The sequence below is a fragment of the Oncorhynchus kisutch genome, linkage group LG26 (genome assembly GCF_002021735.2).
Source record: "Oncorhynchus kisutch isolate 150728-3 linkage group LG26, Okis_V2, whole genome shotgun sequence".
NCBI lineage: Eukaryota > Metazoa > Chordata > Actinopteri > Salmoniformes > Salmonidae > Oncorhynchus > Oncorhynchus kisutch.
The window spans coordinates 5,414,174-5,427,320 of record NC_034199.2 but is presented as its reverse complement, the minus strand read 5'-3'; the positions used below and the strand labels follow the sequence as shown (position 1 = coordinate 5,427,320).

The following is a 13,147-nucleotide window of genomic DNA, read 5'->3' as shown; positions in this document are numbered from 1 at the left end:
CAAGAGATATGCGAAGAAAAATATGTAAAAAACGAAAAAGAAACGATATATACAAGGGACACGACACGACAGGACGACTTACTGCTACGCCATCTTGATGGTCACTCTGAAAGAGCTCCATAGGACAACCAATCTCTGCAGCACTCCACCAATCAGGCCTTCATGGTACAGTGGCCAGACGGAAGTCACTCCTCAGTAAAAGGCTCATGGAATTTGCCAAAAGGCACCTAAAGACTTTCACACCATGAGAAACAAGATTCTTTGGTCTGATGAAACCAAGATTGAACTCTTTGGCCTGAATGCCAAGCATCACGTCTGGGGGAAACCTGGCACCATCCCTACGGTGAATTATGGTGGTGGCAGCACCATGCTGTGGGGATGTTTTTCAGTGTCAGAGACTGGGAGACTAGTAAAGATTGAGGGAAAGATGAACAGTGCAAAGTGCAGAGAGATCCTTGATGAAAACCTGCTCCAGAGCGCTCAGGACCTCAGACTGGGGCGAAGGTTCACCTTCCAACAGGACAACGACCAAAAGCACACAGCCAAGACAATGCAGTGGTGGCTTCGGGACAAGTCTCTGATTGTTCTTGAGTGGCCCAGCCAGAGACCGGACTTTAACCCGATCCAACATCTTTTGGAGAGACCTGAAAATAGCTGTGCAGAGACGCTCCCCATCCAACTTGGCAGAGCTTGAGGGGATCTGCAGAGAAGAATGGGAGAAACTCTCCAAATAGAATGTCACATTGTACATTACGATGAAGCAGTATTTTAACAATCAAACACAAAATATGTGTAGGCTGTGCAAACAATTAATTGAATGTTTGTGTTAGAAAACAACATATTTAAGTAATCCATGTTCCTAAAGTAGGCTATAGGGGCTTTATCTACTCAAGATGGAAATTGTTGGCTATTACATTGTTAACATAACATGTTATTATTATGTAATATAAACATATTATTGTTATATTATTATACATACTTGCATCAATAAATGTTTCTTAAATCTGATTAAATTACTCTTCAATGGATGCTACAGATGATATCTGGCCATGGTGGATGTTGATGGCTTTCTCAATGGCGTATAGGTGAGTCACATCTTAAGCTGTGTACACTGAATTGGTGTTGTGGGGGGGATATCATGTTGTGTTGTCAGGCCTGCTTTGTGTTGTTGGGGGTCAGCTTTGGTGACGTGGGACAAGTGCCCTGCCACACATTCAAATGTGTTTGTCAGCTGCTGAAGCACAGTGTGAACACTCTTAATCTCACTGAGGAAATTAAAATTAAGAACATAAATATCTCATTTACATAATTATTCAAACCCCTGAGTCAATACATGTTTGAAACACATTTGGCAGCGATTACAGCTGTGAGTCTTTCAGGGCATGTCTGAAATCTTTGCACAGCTGTATTGTACAATATTTATTACATTATATTTATTATTCTTTTTATTCTTTAGGCTCTGTCAACTTGGTTATTGATCATTGCTAGACAGCCATTTTAAAGTCTTGACATAAATTTGAAAAATGATAACTAGGCCACTCAGGAACATTCAATGTCATCTTGGTAAGCAACCCCAGTGTTTTAGGTTATTGTCCTGCTAAAAGGTAAATTCATCTCTCAGTGTCTGTTGGAAAGCAGACTGAACCAGGTTTTCCTCTCGAATTGTGCCTTTGCTTAGCCCCATTCCATTTGTTTTTTATCCTGAAAACCTCTCCGGTCTTTAAAGATTACAAGCATATCTACAACATTTTGCAGCCAGCACTATGCTTGAAAATGGAGGTTGGTTCTCAGTAATGTGTTGTATTGGATTTGCCCCAAACATAACACTTTGTATTCAGGACAAAAGTTAATTTCTTTGCCACATTTTTTTTGCAGTATTACTTATTAAGTGCCTTGTTTCAAACAGGATGCATATTTTGGAATATTCATATTCTGCACAGGCTACTTTCTGTGAATAAGGTTAGAATTGTGGAGTATCTACAATATTGTTGAGCCATCCTAATTTTCTCCTATAACAGACATTAAACTCTGTATCTGTTTAAAGTCATCATTGGCCTCATGGTGAAATCCTTGAGTGCTTTCCTTGCTCTCTGGCAACTGAGTTAGGAAGGACACCTGTATCTTTGTAGTGACAGGGTGTATTGATACACTAGTCAACGTGTAACTAATAACATCAGCATGCTTAAAGGGATATTCAATTTCTGCTCTTTTATTTTTACCCGTCTACCAATAAGGTGCCCTTCTTTGTAAGGGACCTCCCTGGTCTTTGTGGATGAATCTGTGGTTGAACTTCACTGCTCGACGGCCTTCGTCGCCGGCCTACTAGCTGCCACTGATTCTTTCCTCCCCCTCCTTATGTGTTTATTGGTTACACCTGTTTTGAGTTGGTTGTAATTAGTTGGGCTTTATTAGTCAGCCGGCCCTCCCGTTTCTTTGTGCGCGATTAATTATTGTAACCTTTGTGTTTGGTGTAGACGAACGTGTTGGTTTATGTTCATGGAGTTTGCCGGACAGTTTTCGTCCCCCGTGTCTGGGGCATTTGTTTTGAGCACCCAGTCTTTCGTGGGGTGGCCGTTGTTCACCGTGTGTGCATTAAAAGAGCACTATATTGAACTCTCTGTTTCCTGCGCCTGACTTACCACTCACGACACCCAGAACGTTAGAGATTGTAATTACATTCCCGTGTTCCCGGAGTGTCCTGTAAGGATGAAGGAGGTTGCAGGAGCTAGGATCAGGGACATCCAGCAGGTCTCCTATGTGGAGGAGTAGTGAAAATAGCTGAAGGAGTGAATAGAGAAGAGATGTTAGTGAATGTCCCACAATCTGCAGTGAATGCCATGCAGGAGTAGGATCCCGACACACTAATAGTGAAGAAGGTGGATTTTCTTGTGTTTATAGCGCAAGTGATAAATTGTGCTACTCGAACTAATTTAAAAAAATCAAAGCTATACATCATTGTCAAGGCGGCAAATAGATTTCTGGCTCTCCAAGGCTTAACGGCTGAAATATTACAGTGAGTACTGAATGACGAGGTTCCCCCTCCCAGATTCCTGAGCCTGTGTAGGGATCTGACATTTAAATCCGACTGAAGGAGTTTTTGTTTGAAATTCAGGGTAGTAGCGTGAATTTGGTTAGTGTTTTTTATTTATTATTTATATATTAGTATGAATTTGTTCATCAAAAACATATTTTATTTTAGGGGTATTTTTTTACTACCCCGTACAGCAGGTGGCGGCACTACACATTATGAGTGTAGTCTGTCAATAAACCTCAAAGAAGAAGAAGATAAAAAGAAGACCACCTCATGCAGTCAGGCCCCTACAGGGCGAGAGAGGCAGGTTGCAGTTTCCTGAGTTAGGAGTAGTGCAGAAGTTGTCATATGCTGAGGCAGTGAAGAAAATAAAGTAAGGTTGGTCATGGGCAGTGGCAACCGGTCATTCAGGGCAGAGCCCCACCTGTTTTGAACCCCACATTTTTTGCAAAAAATGTATAAATAAATACATACATACATACATAAATACATACATACATACATACATACATACATACATACATACATACATACATACATACATACATACATACATACATACATACATACATACATACATATACAGTGGGGAGAACAAGTATTTGATACACTGCCGATTTTGCAGCTTTTCCTACTTACAAAGCATGTAGAGGTCTGTCATTTTTATCATAGGTACACTTCATCTGTGAGAGACGGAATCTAAAACAAAAATCCCGAAAATCACATGGTATGATTTTTAAGTAATTAATTAGCATTTTATTGCATGACATAAGATTTGATACATCAGAAAAGCAGAACTTAATATTTGGTACAGAAAACTTTGTTTGCAATTACAGAGATCATACGTTTCCTGTAGTTCTTGAACAGGTTTGCAAACACTGCAGCAGGGATTTTGGCCCACTCCTTCCATACAGACCTTCTCCAGATCCTTCAAGTTTTGGGGCTGTCGCAAGTTTTGGGGCTGTCGCAAGTTTTGGGGCTGTCGCTTTCAGCTCCCTCCAAAGATTTTCTATTGGGTTCAGGTCTGGAGACTGGCTAGGCCACTCCAGGACCTTGAGATGCTTCTTACGGAGCCACTCCTTAGTTGCCCTGGCTGTGTGTTTCGGGTCGTTGTCATGCTGGAAGACCCAGCCACGACCCATCTTCAATGCTCTTACTGAGGGAAGGAGGTTGTTGGCCAAGATCTCGCGATACATGGCCCCATCCATCCTCCCCTCAATACGGTGCAGTCGTCCTGTCCCCTTTGCAGAAAAGCATCCCCAAAGAATGATGTTTCCACCTCCATGCCTCACGATTGGGATGGTATTCTTGGGGTTGTACTCATCCTTCTTCTTCCTCCAAACATGGCAAGTGGAGTTTAGACCAAAAAGCTCTATTTTTGTCTCATCAGACCACATGACCTTCTCCCATTCCTCCTCTGGATCATCCAGATGGTCATTGGCAAACTTCAGACGGGCCTGGACATGCGCTGGCTTGAGCAGGGGGACCTTGCGTGCGCTGCAGGACTTTAATCCATGACGGCGTAGTGTGTTACTAATGGTTTTCTTTGAGACTGTGGTCCCAGCTCTCTTCAGGTCATTGACCAGGTCCTGCCGTGTAGTTCTGGGCTGATACCTCACCTTCCTCATGATCATTGATGCCCCACGAGGTGAGATCTTGCATGGAGCCCCAGACCGAGAGTGATTGACCTTCATCTTGAACTTCCTCCATTTTCTAATAATTGCGCCAACAGTTGTTGCCTTCTCACCAAGATGCTTGCCTATTTTTTTTTGCAGGTCTACAATTTTATCCCTGATGTCCTTCCACAGCTCTCTGGTCTTGGCCGTTGTATATATAACATCGGGGGGCTTGTCTGTTTTGCATGTTATTTTGGCATTAATACGTGCCACATATCAGTTTGCAAACAATGTAAAAAAATCTATTTTTTGTATTCTTGAGTAAGGCAGCTCCAAAATGTAGGTGTTTCAGCCTAGCTCAGTGCTTTCTGTGGTGGTGGGGGGAGCCAGCAGAAAACATGAGCATTATAACCTGTTTTAGAGAAATGTAATCATCGAATATTGTATGAGTTTTCATTGTCTTATTATATGCCCCCTTTATTTATCTTACAGTTCTGACTTGTTGTTCAGGGAGTACACTGTAACAACGACCCATGTTCTGAATTTTGTTTCTGTAGTTTTCAAAAGTGCTGAACAAATAGTTATATTGACTACATCCGTCGTTGCTCGCTCATTAACGTCTTAATCGAAATGACGGATTGCCTCTTATCGCTGTTCGTCCTTATGCCATAGTTTGTACATCTCAACTGTCAGTAGAAGCCACATTTGTTTAAGCAAGTCAGCAATATCAGCTATGTTTTTTTTAAATGCAGTAAATGAGGCTGAATGAACTGTTTCGATGCCAGACAAGGCTCCGCTGAAAGCCAGGTGTAGCAGTGGTAAGGTGGTGGGACACTGCTGTTGGGACAGCTTTATGTAGGCCCTAACAGTTTGTGGGCACCGTTTGTCACAGTTATAGTGCAATTAATGTATTGTTTAGTGTTGTGTTGTGTAGTGGCTTTGCTAGCATGCATCCCACAATTTTTTTGATTCACCAAGATTTACATACTAAAATCGCCACTGGTAAAGGGGGAGGGATCCTAAGAGGAGTGGTGTGAGTAGTAGATCTGTACCAGTACAGAGGGATAAACCAACAAGTGATATACAGTGGGGCAAAAAAGTATTTAGTCAGCCACCAACTGTGCAAGTTCTCCCACTTAAAAAGATGAGAGAGGCCTGTAATTTTCATCATAGGTACACTTCAACGATGACAGACAAAATGAGGGGAAAAAAATCCAGAAAATCACATTGTAGGATTTTTATGAATTTATTTGCAAATGAAGGTGGAAAATAAGTATTTGGTCACCTACAAACAAGCAAGATTTCTGGCTCTCACAGACCTGTAACTTCTTCTTTAAGAGGCTCTTTTGTCCTCCACTTACCTGTATTAATGGCACCTGTTTGAACTTGTTATCAGTATAAAAGACACCTGTCCACAACCTCAAACAGTCACACTCCAAACTCCACTATGGCCAAGACCAAAGAGCTGTCAAAGGACACCAGAAACAAAATTGTAGACCTGCACCAAGCTGGGAAGACTGAATCTGCAATAGGTAAGCAGCTTGGTTTGAAGAAATCAATGGTGGGAGCAATTATTAGGAAATGGAAGACATACAAGACAACTGATAATGTCCCTCGATCTGGGGCTCCACGCAAGATCTCACCCCGTGGGGTCAAAATGATCACAAGAACAGTGAGCAAAAATCTCAGAACCACACGGGGGGACCTAGTGAATGACCTGCAGAGAGCTGGGACCAAAGTAACAAAGCCTACCATCAGTAACACACTACGCCGCCAGGAACTCAAATCCTGCAGTGCCAGACGTGTCCCCCTGCTTAAGCCAGTACATGTCCAGGCCCGTCTGAAGTTTGCTAGAGAGCATTTGGATGATCCAGAAGAAGATTGGGAGAATGTCATATGGTCAGATGAAACCAAAATATAACTTTTTGGTAAAAACTCAACTCGTCGTGTTTGGAGGACAAAGAATGCTGAGTTGCATCCAAAGAACACCATACCTACTGTGAAGCATGGGGGTGGAAACATCATGCTTTGGGGCTATTTTTCTGCAAAGGGACCAGGACGACTGATCCGTGTAAAGGAAAGAATGAATGAGGTCATGTATCGTGAGATTTTCAGTGAAAACCTCCTTCCATCAGCAAGGGCATTGAAGATGAAACGTGGCTGGGTCTTTCAGCATGACAATGATCCCAAAAACACCACCCGGGCAACGAAGGAGTGGCTTCGTACGAAGCATTTCAAGGTCCTGGAGTGGCCTAGCCAGTCTCCAGATCTCAACCCCATAGAAAATCTTTGGAGGGAGTTGAAAGTCCGTGTTGCCCAGCAACAGCCCCTAAACATCACTGCTCTAGAGGAGATCTGCATGGAGGAATGGGCCAAAATACCAGCAACAGTGTGTGAAAACCTTGTGAAGACTTACAGAAAACGTTTGAACTCTGTCATTGCCAACAAAGGGTATATAACAAAGTATTGAGAAACTTTTGTTATTGACCAAATACTTATTTTCCACCATAATTTGCAAATAAATTCATAAAAAATTCTACAATGGGATTTTCTGGATTTTTTTTCTTCTCATTTTGTCTGTCATAGTTGAAGTGTACCTATGATGAAAATTACAGGCCTCATCTTTTTAAGTGGGAGAACTTGCACAATTGGTGGCTGACTTAATACTTTTTTGCCCCACTGTATGTTTCAGTAAGATTGGGGTTTTAGCATTTATAGCAATGGTTAACAATTGTACTGCAGGGACAGAACGTAAATTGCAGAAAATTTAGGCATTTGTCGCAGCTGCAGAGGTTTTTGGGTGTGCGAGACTTTTCCTCAGAAGAGTTACAGGGTGTGTTAAGTGGTGTAAGGGAGTTATACTACAGTGTAATAGGTGGCGGTAATGCAACATTAATTGGATGCCAACTGCCACTAAACCTCATTGAAGAAGAAGACGCAGAAGGCCCCTACAGTCAGAAAAAAAACACTCTTTAGGACCCAGAAGGATTCTCCTTTGTCAGATTATGTAGGTCACTTTTCTCTCCCACAATTTTCTCTGTAACCAGCAGAGCCGACAGCCGAGCATCAGCTGTTCAACCGGATTGGAATCAATCGTGGGGGACCAGGGAAATAGTGAAAAGTTGTAAATTTATTTGCCCAGAAATCACATGTAGCCTTTGAACTTGGTCACTACCAAAACAGAGATGGAAATGAGGTATTATTTTATTCATTTACGCTCTTGGTGGATGTAAAGAAATCGAAAGATATGATTATTAATTTAATACACGATGTGCTACCTCGTTGCAGGTGTTGCTCGTGGTCACCACTGTGCTTTGTCCTGGTTCTTCTGACACCAGTAGCATCGCAATGGCCAGGTAAGCCCTAAGAAAAACTATAAACAATTTGGAAATGTAGCTGCTCAGATGTCTACAACTTGTTGGGTCTTTGTCTCTCGAAACGTCGTAATGTTACCGTTGACAGAAACGTTTGGGAAGATTGTTGGTAATGTAGGGATACAGTTTTAATAAAACAGTAAAATATTGAAATGCACATAGACGATGGTTTTACAACTTTCATTGACCAAAACTATTGGAAGGTTGACACCTGTAGGCTAATGTAAGGTAGGTGCTGTCAGTAGGGCTGTCTATGCTAAATTACCTTTTGTCATGAAAATAATCTAGTTATTTGGGAAATGCTGTTTGCGATGATGTAACTGTGCTATAATGTAACCAGCGTCAGCTATTAGAAACATTGTCCGTGTCGTTTCTTATTGTGGACGGTAGATTACTTTCTTCGAGTCAATATTTATTGTATGAGTTATTTTATATTGGCCCTGCTGATAAGGAACCATCAGGGGAGAAAATAGTTGCAGGTGTACCGGTTAATAAACAACCCCAGGCTGTATTTCAACTTGCAAGGCTTTCTGAATTATTTCATTTGATCATCCCTGCACGTTTTTTTTTCTGAAATAAGTGTAAATGGACTGAGTGATTGATATATTTAATTCCATGTGATCTTATAGACCAATAACAGAGTTCCAAACCTCTTGGTCAATAAGAGAAAATTTTCAGTTTTCCTGCATTGGACCTTTAAAGCTGCATCCACAAAAAATCTCTCTGTCCAATGACAAAATGTGTAGATTTGCAGGAAAGTAGCTTGGAAACTGCAAAATATTCTCTCTGATGAGCCAGATCTTTAAAATGTACCTAGCCGTTGCCGGAGATTTGGTTAGTCCGGCCATGCACTGCAGAAGTCCTAGTAAAACACCTTGTATGCTATTTTTATCCCACTCTAGTTGTTTTCTGATTATGATGGGGTCCCTGATTAATTTGCCATCACCAGAGGGGTCCCCATTCCAAAAACGTTTGAGAACCCCTGCTCTAAGGCAATATTGGTGAAAGTAATGATACAATTAGTTTTCATTGGTATTTTGTGAATTATGTTGAACTGTGTTTTTAAGATTTTGGTTGATTCAGTGATAGTTGCTCAGTGAAAGTGTGTTCCATAGCATAGTTCCACAAGCAAACACTATGTGCTGGATTGACATTGTATACCCAATAAAAATTGAGATGTGATTGAGACCTAGTCTATTGAATGTCGATAATCAGGTCAGGATGCAAAAAGAACGATATCTTTCATCTGAACTTATAATTCCACTTTGATGTGCACAGAATGGCTTTGGTCTGGTGACAGGGGCTTTCTCAAGTCCAAAGTCTGCCCTCAGAACTCACATTCCTTCACTGTTTGTTCAGTGTCTTGCTTCATATCTAACCAGAGTTTGGGATGGGGACCCTTGAGTAGAGCTGGGATGATAAAATGAAAATGAACATCACCGACATTGCCTTCCTCTTACCGAAGCATTTTGATTATGTTGGTCATTTGCTACACAACTGTTTCTGTAGATTGTTCTAAAACCATTATTTAGTCAACAGTAATAGCCTATGCATTATCTTAATACTTGCTATGAAAGTTTATGTGCCTATCCCTGTTTCACTGTGGGCTGCTGACTCTCACTCCCTCTCCCAACTGTGCGCACGTAGGAACTGAGAAGCACAAGCATGACCGTTGCTCAAAATGCTATTGCGGGAAAAATACATTTTTCAAAGCAGCTACTATTGTAGTGTTAGAGAGGAGTGTCACAGCTTTCTATAAATATAGAATGTATTTGTCACCTCTTGATATTGAGTTTGTGTTGAGTGCACCACTTCACAACCGGATTAGGATCTAGTTAGTATGGTTTTGATGCTCCTGCAGTGCGCGCCATTTGTAGTGAATATGCCTACATCAAGAGAGCATAGTTATGGTAAAAAATTGTTTGATTTATCAGTATGTATTTTTGTTCATATCGCCCAGCTCTTCTCTGGAGTGTACTAAGCTCTTCAGTGCACACTAGTCTTGAGAAAGTGGAGTTTCAGAATGGAACTATTCCATACTAAATTATGTATCTCTGAATCTCACTGCAGCCCATTATTTAATTTGTCAAAGTTCTGTCCATTGAATTGTACAGCTGTCAGATTGAATACAGGGAGGAGATCGACACTTTACTCACTTACCTCATAGAAGCTGTAGTTGAAATTGATAGATTGGGGAGCATTATCTACATAAATGTAATTAATGATTGCAAAACATTTATGACACTTGTTTTTGTGTTAATAGTAGTAAGAACTCACAAGGGAAAGCTTAGTGGTGTAATACTGTGAGTAGGTGTTATGTCCAACGAGCTGGGATATTTTACACCTGTATAATTTGGTCCAAAAGTCCTTCACATGATTTAAACAACTATTACTACATAAGAACCCAGTCAAACTAGAATTGAATCATGTTCACTTTATCTAGCTCATTGGGATACATTTCTCCATTTTAAACAATGTATTGTTGAGACCAGTGCCTCTGATAAAGCCTTCAGACTTTTACAAAGTGCCATGTTGGCAGCAAATACTTCAGAAACAATTCAACAATTCTAATTCCAGTTGAAAATACAATGTTAGCGACAATGCCGTGGAGCTTATTGTGCCATTAGTTTGGTGAATCCTTATTTGAGGCTAAATTGATTTTATTGATGTATTATATTCCTGCAGCTAATTTCCTGCAATTCTATCCAATGTGCTATGGGGTTTTGTACTGTGTTTTTATATACTGTATTCTCGATATATCTCGATATACAGTTGAATTCGTAATTCATTTTTCCAACAACAGACAGATTATTTCACTTATAATTCACTATATCACAATTTCAGTGGGTCAGAAGATTACATACACTAAGTTGACGGTGCCTTTTAAACAGCTTGGAAAATTCCAGAAAATGATGTCATGGCTTTAGAAGCTTCTGAAAGGCTAATTGACATAATTTGAGTCAATTGATGGTGTACCTGTGGATGTATTTCAAGGCCTACCTTCAAACTCAGTGTCTCTTTGCTTGACATCATGGGAAAATCAAAAGAATTCAGCCAAGACCTCAGAAAAAAATTGTAGACCTCCCCAAGTCTGGTTCATCCTTGGAAGCAATTTCCAAACGCCTGAAGGTACCACGTTCATCTGTACAAACAATGTACGCAAGTAAAAACACCATGGGACCACGCAGCCGTCATACCGCTCAGGAAGGAGACACATTATGTCTCTTAGAGATGAACGTACTTCGGTGCGAAAAGTGCATATCAAACCCAGAACAACAGCAAAGGATCTTGTGTAGATGCTGGAGGAAACGGGTACAATAGTATCTATATCCACAGTAAAAGGAGTCCTATATCGACAACCTGAAAGAAGCCACTGCTCCAAAACCGCCATAAAAAAGCCAGACTACGGTTTGCAACTGAACATGGGGGCAAATATCATACTTTTTGGAGAAATGTCCTCTGGTCTGAGGAAACAAAAATAGAACTGTTTGGCCATAATGACCATCATTATGTTTGGAGCAAAAGGGGGAGGCTTGCAAGCCGAAGAACTCCATCCCAACCATGAAGCACGGGTGTGGCAGCATCATGTTTTGGGGATGCTTTGCTGCCGGAGGGACTGGTGCACTTCACAAAACAGATGGCATGATGTGGATGGAAAATTGTGTGGATATATTTAAGCAACATCAAAACATCAGTCAGGAAGTTTAAAAGTTTGGTTGCAAATGTGTCTTGGACAATGACCCCAAGCATACTTCCAAAGTTGTGGCAAAATGGCTTAAGGACAACAAAGTCAAGGTTTGGAGTGGAAATCACAACACCCTGACCTCAATCCCATAGATGTGTGGGCAGACCTGAAAAAGCATATGCCAGCAAGGAGTCCTGTAAACCTGACTCAGTTACAGCAGCTCTGTCAGGAGGGATAGGCCAACATTCACCGAACTTATTGTGGGAAGCGTGTGGAAGGCTACCTGAAAAGTTTGACCCAAGTTAAACAATTTTAAGGCAATGCTATCAAATACTAATTGAGTGTATGTAAACTTCTGACTCACTGGGAATGTGATAAAATAAATAAAAGCATTCATAAATCATTCTCTCTACTATTATTCTGACATTTCACATTCTTAAAATAAAGTGGTGATCCTAACTGACCTTAAGACAGGGAGTTTTACTAGGATTAAATGTCAGGAATTGTGAACAACTGAGTTTAAATGTATTTGGCTAAGTTGATTGTAAACTTCCGTCACATGATCTCAGTACATACAGTTGAAGTCGGATCATGTGATACTTTGATTGCACACAGGTGGACTTTATTTAACAAATGATGTGACTTCTGAAGGCAATTGGTTGTACCAGATCTTAAGTTTTTTTTAAAGATTTTTTTTATTTCACTTCACCAAATTGGACTATTTTGTGTATGTCCATTACATGAAATCAAAATCAATTTAAATTGTAATGCAACAAAATTGGAAAAACTCCAAGGGGGATGAATACTTGCAAGTATTACAAGGCACTGTGGGTAGCGTAGTGTGACTATGCATAGATAATAAACAGCGAGTGTAAAAAATGGTGGGGAAATAGTCCAGGTGGCCATTTGATTAGCTGTTCGGCAGACTTATGCCTTAGGGGTAAAAGCTGTTAAGAAGCCTTTTGGACCCAGACTTGGCATTCCGGTACCGCTTGCCGTGCAGTAGCAGAGAGAACATTCAATGACTAGGGTGACTGGATACTTTGGCAATGTTTAGGGCCTTCATCTGACACCGCCTGGTTTAGAGGTCCTGGATGGCAGGAATCTTGGCCCTAGTGATGTACTGGGCAGTATACACTACCTTCTGTAGCGCCTTGCGGCCGATGTCCGAGCAGTTGCCATACTAGGCAATAATGCAACCAGTGCTCTCTGTTCTCTGGTGCAGCTGTAGAACTTTTTCAGGATCTGAGGACCCATGCCAAATCTTTTCAGTCTCCTGAGGGGCAATGGGTGTTGTTATGCCCTCTTCACGACTGTCTTGGTGTGTTTGGACCATGATAGTATGTTGATGTAGACACCAAGGAACTTGAAGCTCTCAACCTGCTCCATTACAGCCCTGTCGATGAGAATTGGGGAGTGCTCTGCCCTCCTTTTCCTGTAG

At 41.1% G+C, this 13,147-nt stretch overlaps 1 protein-coding gene across 2 annotated transcripts in view; it reads left to right on the top strand.

The window, feature by feature from the left end:
• Window positions 1–7,678: 7,678 nt before the first annotated feature.
• The window catches only part of LOC109871420 (collagen alpha-1(XVIII) chain), a 186,877-nt gene continuing 181,408 nt past the window's right edge, over window positions 7,679–13,147 (top strand). For both annotated transcript variants that reach the window (XM_031806146.1, XM_020462302.2), the window contains exons 1-2: window positions 7,679–7,843; window positions 7,936–8,003. In XM_031806146.1, the coding sequence (XP_031662006.1) occupies window positions 7,833–7,843; window positions 7,936–8,003 (79 nt within the window). In that variant the 5' untranslated portion in view covers window positions 7,679–7,832. The remainder of the gene's footprint in view (window positions 7,844–7,935; window positions 8,004–13,147) is intronic.